Source organism: Colius striatus, chromosome 9, assembly GCF_028858725.1.
Source record: "Colius striatus isolate bColStr4 chromosome 9, bColStr4.1.hap1, whole genome shotgun sequence".
Classification (NCBI taxonomy): domain Eukaryota; kingdom Metazoa; phylum Chordata; class Aves; order Coliiformes; family Coliidae; genus Colius; species Colius striatus.
Window position 1 is genome coordinate 22,615,386 of NC_084767.1, and position 21,892 is coordinate 22,637,277.

Here is a 21,892-nt window from a genome sequence, read left to right on the forward strand (position 1 = left end):
TAAAAAAAAAAGGCTGTAAAAGTCTTTCTCTGCTTCAAGATGTTATTCCCAGGTTTAGAACTCTTTCCAAACTGTCTTACAGCCTTCACTCCTTTTCCACCTTGGCCTGCCACATTTAACCATCCAAAGACTATGACTCTTCCTATTTCCCCTATCCAAATACACATCTGCTTGCTCCTAATAGGTTTGATCACCATAATAACGCACGTATCTAGGAGACAGTCATCATCTTAATGACAGTCTGCTGCACTCACCCAATACTCCAGCAAATCACTTCAGCAGGGCAGTGCCAAATCTGTCCTCACTCCTTATTGCTGGATCCTCAAAGCACTACTCCTAGCAGATTCCTTCCCTTAAAAATAAAGAAATACAGAATCGAATTAACTTCTGCATGATGCCCTTGATCCAATGCCCTAAGTACACCCTGCTTTGTGAGAGCATATTGCTTATTGAGGCCTTGCCCTGCCAAAGTCGGAACAACTCCACAACAGGAGATCCCAAAACCCCTCTAAGCCTTAGATCTATGTTTCTTTTCTCTAACAGCAACCTCCCACGTTGCACTTCGGTTTAGCACCTATCATCCAAATCCAATGCATCCCTACCAACGATGACGCTGCCTCCATGCCCTCCCGATAACACCACGGGTTCCACGTCCCCTTCTTCAGGCTAAATCCAGCCTCCTCCAGTCTCCACCTTTCATATGCTCAAGCCCCGGAAACTTATCCGGTCTTAAGAATCCATCTGACTAACACCGACGACAGGAAGAGAACCAGTGCCTGACGCCCGCAGCATCGGGACTATCGGAGCACGGCTGAAAGCTCTCGGAACCTGCAGCACGAGCCGAGCCCCTACCTAACGCCACAGGCCAGCGGCTGCCGCCATGTTTGTCGTGGCGCCGGGCAAAGTGCGCTGGGACCTAATGACTACCCCGGCCGAGGGACTCCACACCTGGCTAAGCCCTGCAGAGGGAACAGCGTTGTCTGGTGTCTCTCCAGGAGAGGGGCGCTTCCTGGAAGAGGCAATAAGTATCCGTAAGGCACGGCCGCCGATACGGAACAAAAAGCAGCCCGGTGCGGCCGTGCACAGCGTGCTGGGAACCGTAGTGCGCTGGCAGGGGCGCCGCACTGCCCCCTGGGAGGGCACGCCTCCCCGCAAGGCCTTCCGGGAGCTGAAGTCTCCCTGCTGGCCGCGGTGCATGATGGGATCGAGCGGCTGGTGGCAGCGGTGGCAAGGCCCTGCTGTGGGCGTGAGGGGGCATCATGGAAGTCGCGGCGCCTGGATGCCTCACCAGACCGAGAGCCTGGAGGAGACCTGGCCCAACCCCCTGCACCGCCAGAAACAGCCCTTCTGAAAATCCTGGTCAAGGATTAAGTGCAGTGTAGTACCAAACTCCCTAACAAATGGTCACTCTCCAAACCAACTTTTATAGCTTAGAAAGTAGACATTAGGTTATTACAGTTCCGGGTGCATGCGGGAAGTCTCTGCTAATCATGGACACATAGAGACAAAGGAACACTCGTTAGATACATGAAACATAAAATATTGTTGTCCCACAAAGCGTGGTTTCCTACCAGGTGTGCAGTAAGGCAATGTACACACAAAGTCGAGAGACCACTTTGTTGCATATTTGTGCAAAGATGGGTGCTAGGTGGCAATCCACAAAGCTAGGAAACCAACAGTACCTCTGCTGCATTTATACATAGAGGCAGAGAGGAGCTGCAGTCTTTGGGATGAACACACATTGCAGCAGCCCATGCAGGGCTGGTGTGGAGCCTGCCTTCTCTAAGGAGAGACAAAGACCAGAAGCTATCATACCCCCATTCCCTACCCCCTTGAGCCATTCAGTGGTGGAGGAGATAAAAACATTGGGATCAGGCTCTGAGGCAGAGAAGAGGGGAGGAGTGAGGAGAAGGTGGTCTTAAAGGGCTGGTTGTACTCTTCATCTCTGTCCCGCTCTGTGTTGGTTTATGTTGGTTATGTTTTGGGATTTTATGGCTATGTTTTAGTTGGTGCTGCATTAAATTATTTTCTGTTTTCTTCCCCAAGCCAAGTAGCCTTGTCAGTTTTATTCAGGACCAAAAGCAGCAATTAAGTCCTTCCTACCCTTTGACAATTCCCAGGACTTTGGTACTTCACGCTAATCTTGGTCTTTTGTCCCATGATGGGCTTAAACCAGGACACTTGCTAGCACCCATATTTATGCACATATGCAGTAAAAACACCTCTGCTCTGTATGCATATTGCCATCCTGCACACATGCTGCACCACACCACTTTTAGGACAACACTATGATTACATACATCATGCTGGTTGAGCCACGTAGCCATAGGCAGCACTCAGCTATGCAGCTTCTTACCCAAATTAAAGATTCACAATATCTTAACATGTGGTGATTGCTTGTGAGAGGCAAGCAACTCTTACTTCTCATTGCCTTGAACCCAGCAAAGTTTAATTCATCAACAAACCCTTGCCAGATAATGAAGCCAACTAAGGGATTTGCTGGCAGTCTCTCAAACACTCACAAGTTTAAGCATCTAAGATACCGATTAACTTCACCCATCCTGCATTTGTTTTTGCACACAGTCTGTTCACGTGTAGAGTGCTGTGAGGTTTGGATGGCAAATGCATCCTGCTGCAGAAGGGAGGGAAGGGCGGTATGTTTGCCTAACAGCTCTGTAATTACTCTTGTTCAACAAATCTGGGGTTGGAAAAAAAACCCAACAAACCATGACCCTGTAAAATATTTAAATCAACCTTTTGTGAGAAAATAATCTTTACTATCCAGTCTTTATTCCAATGATTGCATTTTATAGAAATGTTATAATGACATTAAAAATTGTGAGAGTATTTTTCTCACTTGTACCTCAGAGCTTCTCCCTATACTCAGAGTCTTAAATGTTTTGATTTCTGAAACGTTACCAAGTGCCTGAGAAAAACCTGCAGTTTCTCACTTGGTCAGTAGTTTCCCAACACAAGGAAAAAGGTACAGACATTGATAAAGTGGGAGAAAGAAAGAAAAAGACTGATAGGAAAACATGTGGTTCACACCAGACTTGCCTTTCTTGGTCTTGGCCAAGGTGTAAAACAGGACACATCACGGATCCAGAGAGGAGTCCTAAGAAATCTGACTAGCATGTTGAAGACCTAGATCTCTGTTGAACACTGTGCAACTCTAACGTGCTCTGACTTAGGACTGGAAAGGGTCACCTGATTTGGCTTTACAAATAATGAGGAAAAAAAAAAAATTCACACAAAAAAACCCTCCTCCAAAGGGCCCACAACCCAAAGCAGTGAATCATTAACTGAAGACTATGACATAGCAGCACAACTCAGCAGATAAATTCCTCAGCGTCCTTAAAAAAGCATCAATTACAGCCTGAAGGAGATTTTCACGGTCCGTCACAGTCCACACTCTGAACACAGCAGCATGACACTGCGGCTTTGCTGTGCCTGGATTTTTGTCCTCCTCCTACCTGGCCTCTCAGATGGAGGGAAACTGTTGGTGGTGCCCATGGGTGGAAGCCACTGGCTTAGCATGCAGCATGTAGTTGAGAAGCTTGCTGAGAGAGGACATGAAGTGGTGGTGCTTATGCCAGAAGTAAGCTGGCAGATGAAAGCAACACAGGCATACGCGGTGAAAAGTTACCCAGTGACTCACACACTAGAAGAACTGGATAATAGCTTTCGTGAATATGTCGCTGCTCACCTGAAGAACTTACCTTTCCCACTGAACACTCTGGCAATGTACAACAGCTCATGGAATGCTTTCCATATGTTCTTTACTCAGTGCCAGGATCTATTCAACAACAAAGAGCTACTTCAGCACCTGAATCAAAGTGGCTTTGATGCTGTCCTAACAGACCCCATTCTTATGTGTGGAGCGACGCTTGCTAATTATTTTTCTCTTCCATTTGTGTTCTTCATGAGAGGATTTCCTTGCAGCTTACACTATGAAGCACCACAGTGTCCAAATCCTCTGTCCTATGTCCCAAGACTATTTACCTTCAACTCAGACCACATGACCTTTTTCCAGAGAGTAGAGAATGCACTCGTTTCCCTCCTGGAGCTTGTTTATTGTAACGGTTTCTACAGTGATGCATTAAAGCTTTCGTCTGACGTTCTGCAGAAAGACGTATCCCTGGTAGATCTTGTGAGCTCTGCTTCCATTTGGCTTCTGAGATTTGACTTTGTGTTTGAATATGTCAGACCAGTGATGCCTAATATGGTCTTCATTGGAGGTATAAACTGTGCTCAGAAGAAACCACTACCTAAGGTATGTTCTTACTGCTGTAGAAAATTTAAAAAAAACCAAACACTGAAAGTCATGTAAACCTACCATGACCTTAGGTGGTCTTGCCAACCTAAGGACTCCATCCATTTTTTGTCTGTCTGTTCTCTCTTTACCTCTGCTTTTTCCCCCCTCCCCCCTAATTCTGTCCTTCCTGCTGCTGCCTCTCCTTTTCCACAGTTTTTGCTCTGATACTCTGGTACAAAGAAGTAGTGAGTCTGTTCGATCTGTGAGAAAATGTATCTGTACATATCCAGACTTGTTCTGCTTTAGGTCATGGAAAACAGACTTTGTGTTGGCTGATTTCAATGCATTAATTCTGCTTTTGAAGGTCATATTGTTGTCCAAAAAGGGTATATATTAGCTGGAGTGCAACTCACCAGTCACCACACGCTCAGGAGGGATGTTACTGATTGATTTCAGGTTTGCACAAGCCTGGGTGCTTGGTGATAACGCCACAAATCAAGCACACCCAGCACGGGTTTCAGCACTGTACTTACACACAAGAGTTCAAAGGTCCTATGTATTGGTTAGTAATTTGCATAGCATTATAATTTTGCTGTGTCATTCTATCTGTCCACTCCACCAGGCTTGAATATAAGCATGCAGAAGCTGCCTTTGAAAGAAACCTATACCAGTAATGTATAGCCTTGAATTCCCCGGAGGAGCAAATAGTATCCTGAAGGCACCTGCCCAGTCACCTACTTGTAAAGTTTTATGGTTAGAGCTTATCACCAACATTTAAAACACCCAGCAATTTACAGGGGACAAGGATCGGGACTCACAGAGCTGATGAATTGTTTGCAACAGGACAAGGGGTAATGGGATGAAGTTGGAACACAAAAAGTTCCACCTAAACATAAGGAAAAACTATTCCACTGTGAGGGTGACGGAGCAGTGGAACAGGCTGCCCAGAGGGGTTGTGGAGTCTCCTTCCTTGGAGGTCTTCAAGACCTGCCTGGACATGTTCCTAAGTGACCTGATCTAAGTGAACCTGCTTCTGCAGGGAGATTGGACTGGATGATCTCTGAAGGTCCCTTCCAACCCCTACCATTCTATGATTCTATGATTCTATGAACTGAACTGACATTGGTCATAAATTCATGCAGAGCCCATGAACTAAACTGACATTGGCCTCAAACTCTTGGGTTCATGAATTAGAAGTGAGTTGTTGGTTCACGTTATCTGAGTGGTGAACTACTGTTTTGCAGCTTATTTATTCCCAATAGGACAAGAGATTAGATATAAGTTTTATGTAGGGATGGGAAAGATTTTCTGCTGGCCATGTGTCTTCTGAAAAATGCATGTTTGCAACGATGAAAAAAATAATTAGTTTTTCTTAGTTGTAGCAACTGGGTTTGGTTATTAAAGAAAAACATAAGCTACTCCTCAAAAAACCCCACCGAACCCCAGCTACTGTACAGTTGACTTGCATTGATTTTGCTTCTCCTGCTGACCCTTCTGATTTGCATCCCTCCCTGAGCTGCAGGCCAGGCCTTATAGTGGCACTGGGATTTCAAATACCAATGGGCCTGGCCAGTGATGTGAGAAGACAAGTTCCCTCTTCGAAACAAGCAGGTCTTTGCAACTGCCTAGCTGCCACCAAGCCAAGTGCAGTACTTAACTGCCAGCACTGACTCACCCCGGTATAATGTCTATTAGCATCTGGCTAATAGAAGGAAATAATGCCAAAATATTGTAACACTGTTTATCTTGGGTTGACCATCAAGCAAGAGCTTCCTTGTATGAGCTCTCTATCTCACTGATAAGGAGGGACCTTTCTAGGCCTCAGAAGGCCCAAAAACTGACTAGTTGCCTACTTACAATGAAGTCAGCAAAAACGTGCAGTAACTGGAGGAAAGGAAAGTAAGACAGAGGGAGATCACAACCACCAATTGGCATACCATCTACCCAACTAACACCCTAGACTTAAGAGAGTGGAGGAAACCAATCTAAACATGCATACTCATTACATGCTGAGCAAAGGACTACTAACCAATCACTAAATAGAATAACAATACATATCTATTAGAATACAGAATATACAATATGCTAAAGTTCTGTGTGTAAATACAGCACCATGGGAGTCACTGTTGAGAGGACTAACGTTTTGGATTGCCACCTGGCACCTATATTTATGCCCATAAAACACACCTGCTCTGTGGGCATATTGGCGTCTGGCACACTGGCTGCACCACCCCGGTTTTGGGACAACACTATGATTACATACATCATCCTGGTGGAGCTACGTGGCCATAGGCAGCACTCAGCTATGCAGCTTCTTACCCAGATTAAAGATTCACAATATCTTAACATGTGGTGATTCCTTGTGAGAGGCAAGCAACTCTTACTTCTCATTGCCTTGAACCCAGCAAAGTTTAATTCATCAACAAACCCTTGCCAGATAATGAAGTCAACTAAGGGATTTGCTGGCAATCTCTCAAACACTCACAAGTTTAAGCATCTAAGATACTGATTAACTTCACCCATCCTGCATTTGCTTTTGCACACAGTCTGTTCACGTGTAGAGTGCTGTGAGGTTTGGGTGGCAAATGCATCCTGCTGCAGAAGGGAGGGAAGGGCAGTATGTTTGCCTAACAGCTCTGTAATTACTCTTGTTCAACAAATCTGGGGTTGGAAAAAAACCCAACAAACCACGACCCTGTAAAAAATTTAAATCAACCTTTTGTGAGAAAATAATCTTTACTATCCATTTTTTCAATGATTGTTTTTAATTGCACTTTATATAAATGTTATAATGACATTAAAAATTGTGAGAGTATTTTTCTCACTTGTACCTCAGAGCTTCTCCCTATACTCAGAGTCTTAAATGTTTTGATTTCTGAAACGTTACCAAGTGCCTGAGAAAAACCTGCAGTTTCTCACTTGGTCAGTAGTTTCCCAACACAAGGAAAAAGGTACAGACATTGATAAAGTGGGAGAAAGAAAGAAAAAGACTGATAGGAAAACATGTGGTTCACACCAGACTTGCCTTTCTTGGTCTTGGCCAAGGTGTAAAACAGGACACATCACGGATCCAGAGAGGAGTCCTAAGAAATCTGACTAGCATGTTGAAGACCTAGATCTCTGTTGAACACTGTGCAACTCTAACGTGCTCTGACTTAGGACTGGAAAGGGTCACCTGATTTGGCTTTACAAATAATGAGGAAAAAAAAAACACCACAGAAAAAAAACCTCCCCCAAAGGGCCCACAACCCAAAGCAGTGAATCATTAACTGAAGACTATGACAAAGCAGCACAACACAGCAGATAAATCACTCAGCGTCCTTAAAAAGCATCATCTACAGCCTGAAGGAGATTTTCACGGTCCATCACAGTCCACACTCAGAACACAGCAGCATGACACTGTGGCTTTGCTCTGCCTGGATTTTTGTCCTCCTCCTACCTGGCCTCTCAGATGGAGGGAAACTGTTGGTGGTGCCCATGGTTGGAAGCCACTGGCTTAGCTTGCAGCATGTAGTTGAGAAGCTTGCTGAGAGAGGACACGAAGTGGTGGTGCTTATGCCAGAAGTAAGCTGGCAGATGAAAGCAACACAGGCATACACGGTGAAAAGTTACCCAGTGACTCACACACTAGAAGAACTGGATAATAGCTTTCGTGAATATGTTGCCGCTCACCTGAAGGACTTACCTTTCCCACTGAACGCTCTGGCATTGTTCAACAGCTCAGTGCATGTTTTCCATATGTTCTTTACTCAGTGCCGGGATCTATTCAACAACAAAGAACTACTTCAGCACCTGAATCAAAGTGGCTTTGATGCTGTCCTAACAGACCCCGCTTTTATGTGTGGAGCAACGGTTGCTAATTATTTTTCTCTTCCATTTGTGTTCGTCATGAGAGGATTTCCTTGCAGCTTACACTATGAAGCACCACAGTGTCCAAATCCTCCGTCCTATGTCCCAAGACTATTTACCTTCAACTCAGACCACATGACCTTTTTCCAGAGAGTAGAGAATGCACTCGTTTCCCTCCTGGAGCTTGTATACTGTAATGTTTTATACAGTGATGCATTAAAGCTTTCGTCTGAAGTTCTGCAGAAAGATGTATCCCTGGTAGATCTTGTGAACTCTGCTTCCATTTGGCTTCTGAGATTTGACTTTGTGTTTGAATATGTCAGACCGGTGATGCCCAATATGGTCTTCATTGGAGGTATAAACTGTGCTCAGAAGAAACCACTACCTAAGGTATGTTCTTTCTGCTGTAGAAAATTTTAAAAAAACCAAACACTGAAAGTCATGTAAACCTACCATGACCTTAGGTGGTCTTGCCAACCTAAGGACTCCATCCATTTTTTGTCTGTCTGTTTTCTCTTTACCTCTGCTTTTTCCCCCCTCCCCCCTAATTCTGTCCTTCCTGTTGCTGCCTCACCTTTTCAACAGTTTTTGCTCTGGTACAAAGAAGTAGTGAGTCTGTTCGATCTGTGAGAAAATGTATCTGTACATATCCAGACTTGTTCTGCTTTAGGTCGTGGAAAACAGACTTTGTGTTGGCTGATTTCAGTGCATTAATTCTGCTTTTGAAGGTCATATTGTTGTCCAAAAAGGGTATATATTAGCTGGAGTGCAACTCACCAGTCACCACACGCTCAGGAGGGACGTTACTGATTGATTCCAGGTTTGCACAAGCCTGGGTGCTTGGTGATAACGCCACAAATCAAGCACACCCAGCTCGGGTTTCAGCACTGTACTTACACACAAGAGTTCAAAGGTCCTATGTATTAGTTAGTAATTTTGCATAGCATTATAATTTTGCTGTGTCATTCTATCTGTCCACTCCACCAGGCTTGAATATAAGCATGCAGAAGCTGCCTGTGAAAGAAACTTATACCAGTGATGTACAGCCTTGAATTCCCCGGAGGAGCAAATAGTATCCTGAAGGCACCTGCCCAGTCACCTACTTGTAAAGTTTTATGGTTAGAACTTATCACCAACATTTAAAACACCCAGCAATTTACAGGGGACAAGGATCGGGACTCACAGAGCTGATGAGTTGTTTGCAACAGGACAAGGGGTAATGGGATGAAGTTGGAACACAAAAAGTTCCACCTAAACATAAGGAAAAACTATTCCACTGTGAGGGTGACGGAGCAGTGGAACAGGCTGCCCAGAGGGGTTGTGGAGTCTCCTTCCTTGGAGGTCTTCAAGACCTGCCTGGACATGTTCCTAAGTGACCTGATCTAAGTGAACCTGCTTCTGCAGGGAGATTGGACTGGATGATCTCTGAAGGTCCCTTCCAACCCCTACCATTCTATGATTCTATGATTCTATGAACTGAACTGACATTGGTCATAAATTCATGCAGAGCCCATGAACTAAACTGACATTGGCCTCAAACTCTTGGGTTCATGAATTAGAAGTGAGTTGTTGGTTCACGTTATCTGAGTGGTGAACTACTGTTTTGCAGCTTATTTATTCCCAATAGGACAAGAGATTAGATATAAGTTTTATGTAGGGATGGGAAAGATTTTCTGCTGGCCATGTGTCTTCTGAAAAATGCATGTTTGCAACGATGAAAAAAATAATTAGTTTTTCTTAGTTGTAGCAACTGGGTTTGGTTATTAAAGAAAAACATAAGCTACTCCTCAAAAAACCCCACCAAACCCCAGGTACTTTACCATTGATTTGCTGTATTTGTCTTTACATTAAGTTATGTTTCATGGTACAAGGTGCCTCAGCTTTATTAGAAAATAAAATATTTATTAAAACACCCCAAATTATTACACTGTCTGACAATTCTGTCAGCCTTCAGTGGCAGCGATGTCCAACACTAGATGGAACAGTCTTTTTGGTGTGCTCTTCATAGACCCAGTACTACCATGTTTGGTCCACAGTATTTCTGTCCAGGTTTGCATTTCTTTCATGGATTCCCATGCATGTTGTCAGTAAATATCAGAAAAATTGCTGTGTTGCTGATGGTAAGAGGTGTCGTGAGGCTGTGGTCTTAGTGTGAAATCAGCAGCTGTGGGCTGTGTACTATGGACATTGAGCTGCAGTCTCAGCTTGGGTGAGCACAGCATGTTGTAGGAGACACACCTTTCCCATGCTCATGGAAATCTGCTTTTGAAGTTCATCTCAAAGTTCATCTCAACCTTTTACAATCTTAAGCACATATCATGACTCAATTGTGTGCAAACTTATGAACATCTGAAAGGTGAGGCAAGGCAAAAGGGCAGAGGTATCATCAGAAAGCATTGCCATGTGATGTGTTTGCGTAGGTGGAGCATAGTTACAAAAGCTTCCAAACCACCTGGCTGCTCTTGTGCATAGGTTCCTGTCTGACTTGCAACATGCTGTTGGCAGTTCTGCTGCCTTTTTTGTGCTGCCTGACTCCTGCTGCTCCTGGAAAACTGCTGGTGATTCCAATGGAGGGCAGCCACTGGCTCAGTATGAAGGAAGTGCTTGCCGAGCTGAGCAAAAGAGGGCATAAAATAGTTGTTATTGCACCAGACAACAAAATGCTGATAGATTCCTCGGTGACATATGAATTAAAAACGTATCCTGTACCTTTCAAAAAGGAAGAGATGGAAGAATTGATAAAGACATTTAGTGCAGAGTGTTTTAGCGAAGAGCCTTTCCTGGTCAGATTTTTTAATACCTGGTATGGTTTCAAAAAGAGCGCTGCCATGTTTCACGTTTCCTGCAGTTCCTTACTGTACAACAAAGAGATGATGAAATACATTGAAGAAAGTAAATTTGATGCCATCTTTACAGATCCACTGACACCCTGTGGACAGATAATTGGTTTGCACTTTTCTATCCCTACTGTTTTCTTCTTGCGGGGTGTTCCGTGCGCTATAGACACTCACGCTGCTCAGAGTCCGGACCCACCATCCTATGTCCCACGAATGTTCTCATTCAATACAGATCATATGACATTTCCTCAGAGAGTGAAGAACTTCCTGATTAGCATTTCAGAGACTTTCACCTGCAGTATGGTCTTTTCACCTTTTGAAAGCCTGGCCTCAGACTTTCTCCAAAAGCCAATGACAATTACACAGCTCTTAAGTCATGGATCGATTTGGCTGAAGAGACTCGACTTTGTCTTTGACTATCCCACGCCGATAATGCCTAATATGATTTTCATTGGAGGCATAAACTGCGGTCAGAAGAAACCATTATCTCAGGTCAGTGACTGGCTGGGGAAGGTATAACAAAGGCAAAGTTCTGGCGTGATTTGTGTGAGGCATAATAGTGTCTTTTAATGTAAAAACATATTAATAATGTTTCTTACTTAAAGACATAATTGAGAATAATGCTTTCTGAATAGCCAATCCATGTGAAAAAAAAAGAAGAGGAGAACAAGATGCTATTCTACTTCTTTTCCTTGAGTCTGCCCAATATGGGAAGTTTGTTCAGTGAGGAGATCACATGGTGTGTTGTGTTTAATTCCAGCTGAAGTAGGTATGGAAACACCAATTTGCTCAGGAATTAATGCAAAAAAAGCATAGGTCAACTGTAACAGCTCTTCCAAAAGTTCTTTGCCTTGCATAAGAGTCCATATAATATTTCTTCAAGAGCATTAGCTGCTTACCCAGTCAGAAAAATAATTCACTGTGTTATGTACAATAGAATTGTTGAAAGTCTGCTGGGAAGAAAACTTACCCACACAAAGATAAGGAGAGGCATCCTTTATTTGACAATGCATACTGGGAACACGGGGTCATTCCCAAAGAATATCCAATGAAGCATCAAGATTAACAGATACTTATACCCAATATTCTTTTGTTCCTTTTCACTATGCATACAAAGCCTGCTTATAACTGTTTATTAAATTTGTCCTTTAACTCGATTGGTTATTTGTTAATAACCAAGTTTTATGGCTTGCAGGTGCATGGATCTGAACAATCCCCCTTTGTTATCACTCTTATTCCCATTGTGCCCGACTTCTCATGCACGTTCTTCTCTTTGGGAGCGGCTTCACCAGGGAGGCCTCATTTTGCCTAGTTATGCTAACTTACTTTTAAATTTTACTTACAAATAACTATTTGATAAAATTACTTAAATTTTGTACTTTTTATAACAGAATAATGTGCTGCCTTCTGTAACATTAGTCTTGTGTTTCAGTCAGCAGCTAATATCTTGTGGTGAAGCTTTTGGTCTAACAACAGCTTCCATCACAAGAATTATGACAGCTGAGTTCTCAACTGCCTTTTTAGGAGACATCTGCTTTGGAGAGGGAAATGTTGATGGCTGGTTGGTTGGACATCTGTGGTCTAAAATGTAGTTGATGAAAGGTATGCATGTGATGTATGTAAGCTTGTTGATGCTTCTGATGCACAGTAGCTTGTTGCTGCATGTGATTTATATTCTTGCTTGTTTGTGCTGCACGTAGAACAGCTTCAAGCAAAGGCAGAAATTAAGTGGAAAAGGAGAGACAGGAGGAGACAGCTCTCCTCGCCAGATGATTAATCTATAGTTAGTGTCATACAGCTATTTCAGCCATAAATCACATTGTTTCCTAGAAAGGATGAGGTTTTATCCTTTGTGGAAATTACTTAAGAATAAACTGACTCTCCTTTCAGCTCCCTTTGAACTGCTTTCGCTTACCATCCTTCCTTGAGTCTTAAGGAATGGATTCCTCCTGCATATCACCACCCTTATTCTTCCCCCAAATTCAAAGTTATTTGTCAACACTGAGGAGTGAAGCTTCACAAGAAAACAGAAAACGCTTCCCCAGAGGCAGCCCTAACTGTCCTTCATGCTTTGTTTTACTCCTCCTAGATACCTCACCCGAATCTCCCCACTGAAAGCACTGTTTATTTCTCTTGAGCTGCTGATAATTATATCTTGCTTTTCCACAAAAGTCTCTTTCAAATTGCTTGTCAACCCCCCACCATGGCCACTTTATCAGAGCAGTGCTTTTTCATAACTGTTTTGGCCATTGGAACTACTGAATGGCTTCTCAGGGACAAGTACAAGTACACACTTTCAGACTACCGGTGTACAGTAAGCCAATGTACACACAAATTTGAGATACAACTTTGTTGCATATTTGTGCAAAAATGGGTGCTAGGTGGCAATCCACAAAGCTAGGAAACCAACACTACCTCTGCTGTATTTATACTCAAAACATTAGCAGCCTTGTTGCACAAGGCCTTATGGGAGTGTGGGTCTACTTCTCCTGCTGACTCTTCTGGTTCGCATCCCTCCCTGAGCTGCAGGCCAGGCCTTATAGTGGCACTGGGATTTCAAATACCAATGGGCCTGGCCAGTGATGTGAGAAGACAAACTCCCTCTTTGAAACAAGCAGGTCTTTGCAACCGCCTAGCTGCCACCAAGCCTAGTGCAGTACTTAACTGCCAGCACTGACTCACCCTGCTGTAATGTCAATGTACTTTATAGAGTGGGATTTGGCAAGAAGAAGGAGCCAAATAGCTTGCAAAACAGTATCTGACTAAAAGAAGGAAATAATGCCAAAATATTGTAACACTGTTTATCTTGGGATGACCATGAAGCAAGAGCTTCATTGCATGAACTCTCTAGCTCACTGATAAGGAGGGACCTTTCTAGGCCTCAGAAGGCCCAAAAGCTGACTAGTTGCCTGCTTACAATGAAGTCAGCAAAAATATGCAGTAACTGGAGGAAAGGAAAGTAAGACAGGGGGAGATGACAACCACCAACTGGCACACCATCTACCCAACTAACACCCTAGACTTAAAAGAAGAGAGTGGAGGAAACCAATCTAAACATGCATACTCATTACATGCTGAGCAAAGGACTACTAACCAATCACTAAATAGAATAACAATACCTATCTATTAGAATACAGAATATACAATATGCTAAAGTTCTGTGTGTAAATACAGCACCATGGGAGTCACTGTTGAGGGGACTAACGTTTTGGATTACTGCCTGGCACCTATATTTATGCCCATAAAACACACCTGCTCTGTGGGCATATTGGCGTCTCGCACACTGGCGGCAGAACGCCGCTTTTAGGACAACACTATGTGATTACATACATCATGCTAGTGGGGCTACGTGGCCATAGGCAGCACTCAGCTATGCAGCTTCATATCCAAATTAAAGATTCACAATATCTTAACATGTGGTGATTGCTTATGAGAGGTAAGCAACTCTTACTTCTCATTGCCTTGAACCCAGCAAAGTTTAATTTGTCAACAAACCCTTTCCAGATAATGAAGTCAACTAAGGGATTTGCTGGCAATCTCTCAAACACTCAGAAGTACATCTAAGATACTGATTAACTTCACCCATCCTGCATTTGCTTTTGCACACAGTCTGTTCACGTGTAGAGTGCTGTGAGGTTTGGGTGGCAAATGCATCCTGCTGCAGAAGGGAGGGAAGGGCAGTATGTTTGCCTAACAGCTCTGTAATTACTCTTGTTCAACAAATCTGGGGTTGGAAAAAACAAAACAACAAACCACAACCCTGTAAAAAATTTAAATCAACCTCTTGTGAGAAAATAATCTTTACTATCCAGTCACTTGATTTGGCTTTACAAATAATGAGAAAGAAAAAAAATACCCACCACACGAAAAAACCTCCCCCAAAGGGCCCACATCCCAAAGCAGTGAATCATTAACTGAAGACTATGACAAAGCAGCACAACTCAGCAGAGAAATCACTCGGCTTCCTAAAAAACCATTAGCTAGAGCCTTAAGGAGATTTTCACGGTCCGTCACAGTCCATACTCTGAACACGGGAGCATGACACTGCGGCTTTGCTGTGCCTGGATTTTTGTCCTCCTCCTACCTGGCCTCTCAGATGGAGGGAAACTGTTGGTGGTGCCCATGGTTGGAAGCCACTGGCTTAGCATGCAGCATGTAGTTGAGAAGCTTGCTGAGAGAGGACACGAAGTGGTGGTGCTTATGCCAGAAGTAAGCTGGCAGATGAAAGCAACACAGGCATACACGGTGAAAAGTTACCCAGTGACTCACACACTAGAAGAACTGGATAATAGCTTTCGTGAATTTGTTGCCACTCACCTGAAGGACTTACCTTTCCCACTGAACACTCTGGCAATGTTCAACAGCTCATGGAATGCTTTCCATATGTTCTTTACTCAGTGCCAGGATCTATTCAACAACAAAGAGATACAGCAGCACCTGAATCAAAGTGGCTTTGATGCTGTCCTAACAGACCCCATTCTTCTGTGTGGAGCAACACTTGCTAATTATTTTTCTCTTCCATTTGTGTTCTTCATGAGAGGATTTCCTTGCAGCTTACACTATGAAGCACCACAGTGTCCAAATCCTCTGTCCTATGTCCCAAGACTATTTACCTTCAACTCAGACCACATGACCTTTTTCCAGAGAGTAGAGAATGCACTCGTTTCCCTCCTGGAGCTTGTTTATTGTAACGTTTACTACAGTGAAGCATTAAAGCTTTCGTCTGACGTTCTGCAGAAAGACGTATCCCTGGTAGATCTTGTGAGCTCTGCTTCCATTTGGCTTCTGAGATTTGACTTTGTGTTTGAATATGTCAGACCAGTGATGCCTAATATGGTCTTCATTGGAGGTATAAACTGTGCTCAGAAGAAACCACTACCTAAGGTATGTTCTTACTGCTGTAGAAAATTAAAAAAAAAAAACAAACTAAACACCCAAACTCATGTAAATCTACCATGTCATTTTGAAAACTGAGACCTTCTGTTTTGTAAATAATAATTGTTCAGCTAAGATCTGACCTTAGGTGAGCTTGCCAACCTAAGGATTCCATCCATTTCTTGTCTGTCTGTTCTCTCTCTACCTCTGCTTTTTTTTTTTTTTTCCCCTAATTCTGTCCTTCCTGCTGCTGCCTCACCTTTTCAACAGTTTTTTGCTCTGATGTTCTGGTACAAAGAATTAGGGAGTGTATTCAATCTTTATGAAAACATATCTGTACGTATCCGGACTTGTTCTGCTTTAGGTCGTGGAAAATAGACTTTGTGTTGGCTGATTTCAATCCACTAATTTTGCTGTTGAAGGTCTTATTGTTATCCAAAAAGCAGATTTATTAGCTGGAGTGCAACTCACCAATCACCACACGTTCAGGAGGGATGTTGCTGATTGATTTCAGGTTTGCACAAGCCTGGGTGCTTGGTGATAACGCCACAAATGAAGCACACCCAGCACGGGTTTCTGCACTGTACTTACACACAAGAGTTCAAAGGTTATACACTCCTATGTATTGGCTAGTAATTTACATAGCATTATAATTTTACTGTGTCATTCTATCTGTTAACTACCCATGCTCTAAGAGGGCCTTTGGTGATTTCTAGCAGTCCTTCATGAGTCGGTGGTCACCACCTCCCCCTGCAAGGCATTGCCTTCCAACTAGTTTCCTAATTGTTTGGCAGGCATAGGTGATTCGTCACAGTGTTTTGACTTTATTTCCCGTTTATTCTACCTAGGTTTGTGCTTTTGACATGCAGATATAGTAGTGAATCATTGCAAGCTTAATTGCTGTTCTTACAGTTTTCCTAACAAAGTTGTCCTTGTTCTTTTGACATTTTGACTTCAATATCCAAGTGCAGAGAAGAAAACACTCCAATCAGAAAGTTTCAAATGGAGTGGATCACTTCTTATCACAGCACTTGCAATGCACGCTCTATCTTTGAATGTCTAGCATATAATAAGAATTTTTTGTGAATCTATTCAGTCTCACATCTTCAGTCTGTGCCTAACAAAAATGTCTCCTGCTTATCACTTTTCCATATTTCTTCCTGTCTGGAAATCGTTTCTCCTTGTCTAAATGTGGTTCTGCCATGTCTGTGCGACAGTGTGGTGCTATGCAGAGCAGTGCTAGCACATTTTTGTGTCTAGTAAGACAATTGCCAGTGCCTAGGGCTGTAAAGTTTTCTTCCTCTTATAAGTGTAGGTGGGATTTCCAGCATCTTCAGTTCTTTTCCTCACAAGGACCTCATCATTAGCACCTCCCAAAAGACTTTGGTCTGGCATTGGCTCTACTTGCATTAAAAAAAACCCCATTCTTCTAGTAAATCCCTGAGGCCCTCGGTTTACTGTACTTTTCCAGAGGTAAGCCAGGAATGGCAGCAAACAAGGTGCTACACTACCTGAGTAGAGCGGCCATTGGGAACATGATCTGGAGTATTAGAACCTAGGGTTTCTATAACAGCCCAGCAATCAGTTCCTCCCTCAGGAAATGTGAACTCTAGGGATACATTGTGCCTCCCTGTTAGTAGCTTCGAACCCACAGGTTCAAGTACTAAGTTCCTGGCTAATTTAATCAAGTTAGTTAATCAAGTTAATCATCAAAGTTAGACTGCTGCCCAGAAGTGAACACGGAAAAGAAAAAACAAATTTGCAGCTCCAATGGTGCTCATAGCTGAAGTGGTCCTGGAGACATCTGTAAGTGCGTGCTTATATTACTGCCTATATCTGTGAAAGGAGAGCTCATAAGCCCATTTTGTTTGTTGAGGTTTTCTGTGTGTATGTTATCAGTGGGACTGGTAAAAAACATCATATCCCAGCCTAAATTTTGTCTTGCTCACAATATATATTAAAGGGTTTTCAGGCCAGTGACCAAAGACCAAGACTATTTCTTCATGTCAAAAAGATCCATACCTCCCTTCTCTTCACTTGCCCTGAACTCATAATTTCAGTCATTTTTTTGTCTAGTGCCATGGGGAGAAATCCAAACAAGATTGTTGCTCTCCTCAGCTTGGTAAACCCTGGTAGCTGTGATATATTTGTTCAGACTGTCTCTAGGAGGTGGGAATTTAACATCAGCCTTCTACATACTGATTAGATGTTCTCAGTTAGGCTTAGTCCATAAGACAAATTGTGTTGCAATTTTCATTCATTCTATGGGGTGTATTTTAAAGGTTGCCTTTTGAAAGCAAAACCAGGCTTATATTCTCTGTCCTCCCTGCTCCACTGAGTGGAGGGAGTAGGTAAAGATACTGGGATCAGGTGCCTGAGCGCAGAAAGAGGGGAGGAATGTGGGGAAGGTGTTCTTAAAGAGTCGGTTGTATTCTTCATCATTGTCTCCCTCTGTGTTTTTTTCCTGCTATGTTTCTGTTTGGTGGCAGATTAAATTAATTTTGCTTTCTTCCCCAAGTCATGTAGTCCTGTCTATTTTGCCTCAGACTGTTAGGTGACAAGTCAGCCCTCCCTGTCCTTAAGCATTTCCAAATGCCCTTGGTTACATTTCTCTTCCTTGTCCCGCTGGGAGGGGGAGGAGGAGTGAGTGGCTGCTAGTGGTTCTTTGTTCCTGTCTGGGCCAGACACACGGTACTTTTAAAAGCAAAACCTGGCTTATTTTCTCACTAGGCATTTCCAAGTCAGTGGAATTCACCACAATTTTTGTTTCAAGATGACATCCCTCGTTTAGTTTCATGGAGGAAGGAATGTGCTGACATAGTTCTGAGCTTACAAATTAGCAAAAAGCACATAAGGATGATATCTTTTTTCAACAATGATGTGCTCCTCTTACCTGTTATACTGGCAATTGCAATATTGAAGGTCAACCACAACAATATTGGTTACTTGTGCAGTCAATGAATTCCCCAAAGTTAAAGCTTACATGGACTTTATATAAAGGACTGTGTTGTCTGAATCCAGAGCAGAACTCTTCAGTTTACTTCCACTGAAATGGCTCTTCCATTTCAGTGTTTTTACCAACATACTGGGAGATTTCTTCTTCTGACATAGTCTGTGATCTTTGCTGAAGGTGGAAACATCCTTGTGACACCTCAGGATGGAAGCCACTGTCTCAGCATGCGCCCAGCGGTGGGGGGGGGAAACTCCAGCAAAATGGACATGAAGTTGTTGTGGCTGTACCATCCACAAGTTTGTAGATGAAGTCAAAGAAGGCTGAGAATTATACAGTGAAAGTATATCCAGTACCTTACACAGCAGAACATTTAGCTGTTGCACTCAAGGCATTCGTTGATGCTCATTCTATTGAACAATCTGTTTTGAATAGTATTATTACAATGTGTCAAAGTACATTAGAAATGTCCAGGTTGGTTTTTACCACCTGTAAGAGTCTCTTGCGCAACAAAGACGTGATGCGGTATTTGAGAGACAGCAAATTTGATGTAGTTTTCATGGATCCAATTCTGATGTGTGGACCGATAATTGCTGAGTATGTTTCAGTTCCTTCTGTCTACTTTTTTTGCAAGGATTTCCGTGTGATCTGGATTCTGAAGCTACTTAGTGTCCAAACCCTCCTTCCTACATTCCCAGACTCTTCTTGACTAATTCAGATACTATGATATTTGCTCAATGTGTGAAGAACATGCTGGTCCACATGCTGGAGTTAGTTTACTGTAAGCCTGTATTCACACAATTTGAAGATCTTGCATAGGAGATTTTTCAAGAAAAAGTTACCTTTTAAGCCACGGATCTGTTTGGCTAATGAGAAATGATTTTGTGTTTGAGTTCCCAAGACCAGCGATGCCAAACATGGTTTTTATTGGAGGGATAAACTGTGGTCAGAAGAAAAAACTTATCTCAGGTATAAAATTTTACTTTGTTTTTATTGAAAAAGTAAGAACATAAATGTTTGAGTATCCTTACAGCAAAACCTAACTGAAAACACCATGGTATTATTTAGTGAGAAAATCTGCAAGATACAGAAATGTTATTTCCTGATTTGTAGCATTCAGTTATATCCTGTCAAACCTAAAGCCTGATCAGATATAAGAGTTCGATTGTCATGTAACTTTTATGCAAGTGATAAGGTCTGTTGTTGAACTGAAGCGCACCTGAATTTTGGTGAGTTGCAAACTTCCTTCCTCAACAGGAGCCACACTTGTTAGCTTCTGTTTCATCTAGTCTTCTTATGTCGTGTTCATCTCTGTAACCAGTGTCCCCCCAGTCAGCAAGGACATGGCTGTATTAGTCTGACAGAGTAGCCTGAGGAACACCCATAAGCAGTCTCCTCTGTGTCTGCCTTATGCTGTTCTCCCTTCCCAACTGTCTCTTGGACTGTCCATCCGTACATCCATAAACACATTCTCCTCTCATCCTCATTGAAGATTATAAGGTGTCAATATCTAAACCCCCAAAAGAAAGCCTTTTACAATTGTGTCCTCTCTTTCTTTTATAGGTTATTTAACTGGGTTTTATGCTTTTCTGCATTGTGGATATCTTCTGTAAATTCCCATTCAGGTTTTTGGGTACCAACTAGGTCTCTGAATCGAGTACAGCACATTCTGTAGTAGATCAAAAGCATGAAAGGGAATATTCAGGTACTGCAAATTGTGAGTACCCCTGAAACAGAATAGGGCAGAAGAAAACCCTAATATCCTCCTCTTGTTTTCCAGATAAGTATGTTTAGTACTTATGTTGGAAGTGGCAGTGATAATCCTGCAACCACGACAGTCTCTAGTGCCACTTCATTGATTCTATCTGGTTATATATATCTTTGAATGAAAGAAAAGTCACAGTTGTTGCTAACAAGGGGCCTTTCAAAAGGATATGGAATCCAGAGTGGGCAAGATTGCCAATCAGATATTAAAGACCCAAGTAGATGTCTGTAAATGCATGAGACATGCATGACAGTCTGTCTTCATCTGTCAGTCTAACTTGAATGTGTCTTCTTCTAGTGTTCAGTTGACAGCCTTCTCAGAAGGTATGAGGAACAGATCCCTTTGAAAATTCCCATTAAATTAATCCTGTGTGGTAAACTACTGATACAGGGGCAAGTGTGGGTGGTGGAGCTGACTGGGATTTTTGGAGGGCAGGTTCTCAGTAAGGACAACACTTTCCCACCAGGCTTCAAAATAAGCATGCAGAAGCTCCTTTGAGGAAACCTATACCAGTGATGTAGAGCCTTTAAATCCCTGAAGGAGCAAATAGTATCCTGAAGGCACCTGCCCAGTCAACTACTTGTAAAGTTTTATGGTTAGAGCTTATCACCAACATTTAAAACACCCAGCAATTTTCAAGGGAGAAGGATCGGGACTCACAAAGTTGATGAATTGTTTGCAACAGGACAAGGGGTAATGGGATGAAGTTGGAACACAAAAAGTTCCACCTAAACATAAGGAAAAACTATTCCACTGTGAGGGTGATGGAGCAGTGGAACAGGCTGCCCAGAGGGGTTGCGGAGTCTCCTTCCTTGGAGGTCTTCAAGACCTGCCTGGACATGTTCCTAAGTGACCTGATCTAGGTGACCCTGCTTCTGCAGGGAAGTTGGACTAGATGACCTCTAAAGGTCCCTTCCAACCCCTACCATTCTATGATTCTATGATTCTATCAACTGAACTGACATTGGCCATAAAATCATGCAGAGCTGATGAACTGAACTGACATTGGCCATAAAATCATGCAGAGCTGATGAACTGAACTGACATTGGCCATAAAGTCATCCAGAGCTGATGAACTGGACTGACATTGGCCACGAACTCTTGGGTTCATGAATTAGAGGTGAGTTGTTGGTTCACATTATCTGAGTGGTGAACTACTGTTTTGCAGCTTAGTTTTATACCCAATAGGAGAAGAGATTAGATGGAAGTTTTATGTAGAGATGGGAAAGATTTTCTGCTGGCTATGTATCTTCTGAAAAATGCATGTGTGCAACGATGAAAAAAATAATTAGTTTTTCTTAGTTGTAGCAACTGGGTTTTGGTTATTGAAAAAAAATATAAGCTACTCCTCAAAAAAACCC

At 42.7% G+C, this 21,892-nt stretch overlaps 5 protein-coding genes across 11 annotated transcripts in view; 4 read left to right on the top strand and 1 right to left on the bottom strand.

The window, feature by feature from the left end:
• USP40 (ubiquitin specific peptidase 40) overlaps positions 1–1,099 on the bottom strand; it is a 40,057-nt gene extending 38,958 nt beyond the window's left edge. For 3 of the 7 annotated variants that reach the window (XM_062002167.1, XM_062002166.1, XM_062002173.1), the window contains exon 1: positions 603–1,041. In XM_062002167.1, the coding sequence (XP_061858151.1) occupies positions 603–623 (21 nt within the window). In that variant the 5' untranslated portion in view covers positions 624–1,041. Of the gene's footprint in view, positions 1–254; positions 353–602 lie in introns of all 7 variants that reach the window. The other 4 variants (XM_062002170.1, XM_062002169.1, XM_062002168.1 and 1 more) reach the window with 4 other exon arrangements.
• Positions 1,100–3,427: 2,328 nt separating this feature from the next.
• Positions 3,428–4,521, top strand: LOC133626011 (UDP-glucuronosyltransferase 1A8-like). Its single transcript, XM_062001946.1, has 2 exons — positions 3,428–4,284; positions 4,452–4,521. The coding sequence occupies exons 1-2, from the start codon at positions 3,428–3,430 to the stop codon at positions 4,519–4,521; spliced, it is 927 nt and encodes a 308-aa protein (XP_061857930.1).
• Positions 4,522–7,634: 3,113 nt separating this feature from the next.
• On the top strand, positions 7,635–8,524 carry LOC133626012 (UDP-glucuronosyltransferase 1A8-like). The gene has a single exon (XM_062001947.1). The coding sequence runs from the start codon at positions 7,649–7,651 to the stop codon at positions 8,522–8,524; it is 876 nt and encodes a 291-aa protein (XP_061857931.1). The 5' UTR covers positions 7,635–7,648.
• Positions 8,525–10,596: 2,072 nt separating this feature from the next.
• LOC104552715 (UDP-glucuronosyltransferase 1A1-like) lies at positions 10,597–11,460 on the top strand. The gene has a single exon (XM_062001948.1). It carries the CDS (start codon positions 10,597–10,599, stop codon positions 11,458–11,460), a length of 864 nt encoding a protein of 287 aa, XP_061857932.1.
• A 3,519-nt stretch (positions 11,461–14,979) lies between these two features.
• On the top strand, positions 14,980–15,915 carry LOC133626013 (UDP-glucuronosyltransferase 1A8-like). Its single transcript, XM_062001949.1, has one exon. It carries the CDS (start codon positions 14,980–14,982, stop codon positions 15,913–15,915), a length of 936 nt encoding a protein of 311 aa, XP_061857933.1.
• Positions 15,916–21,892: the final 5,977 nt, after the last annotated feature.

Excerpts from the sequence above, each read along its gene's own strand:
- LOC133626012 (XM_062001947.1), top strand. The coding sequence starts at position 7,649 with ATGACACTGTGGCTTTGCTCTGCCTGGATTTTTGTCCTCCTCCTACCT.
- LOC133626013 (XM_062001949.1), top strand. The coding sequence starts at position 14,980 with ATGACACTGCGGCTTTGCTGTGCCTGGATTTTTGTCCTCCTCCTACCT.
- LOC104552715 (XM_062001948.1), top strand. The coding sequence starts at position 10,597 with ATGCTGTTGGCAGTTCTGCTGCCTTTTTTGTGCTGCCTGACTCCTGCT.
- LOC133626011 (XM_062001946.1), top strand. The coding sequence starts at position 3,428 with ATGACACTGCGGCTTTGCTGTGCCTGGATTTTTGTCCTCCTCCTACCT. Across the intron at positions 4,285-4,451 it reads CTACCTAAGGTATGTTCTTA|CCTCTCCTTTTCCACAGTTT; the intron begins CTGCTGTAGAAA and ends TTCCTGCTGCTG.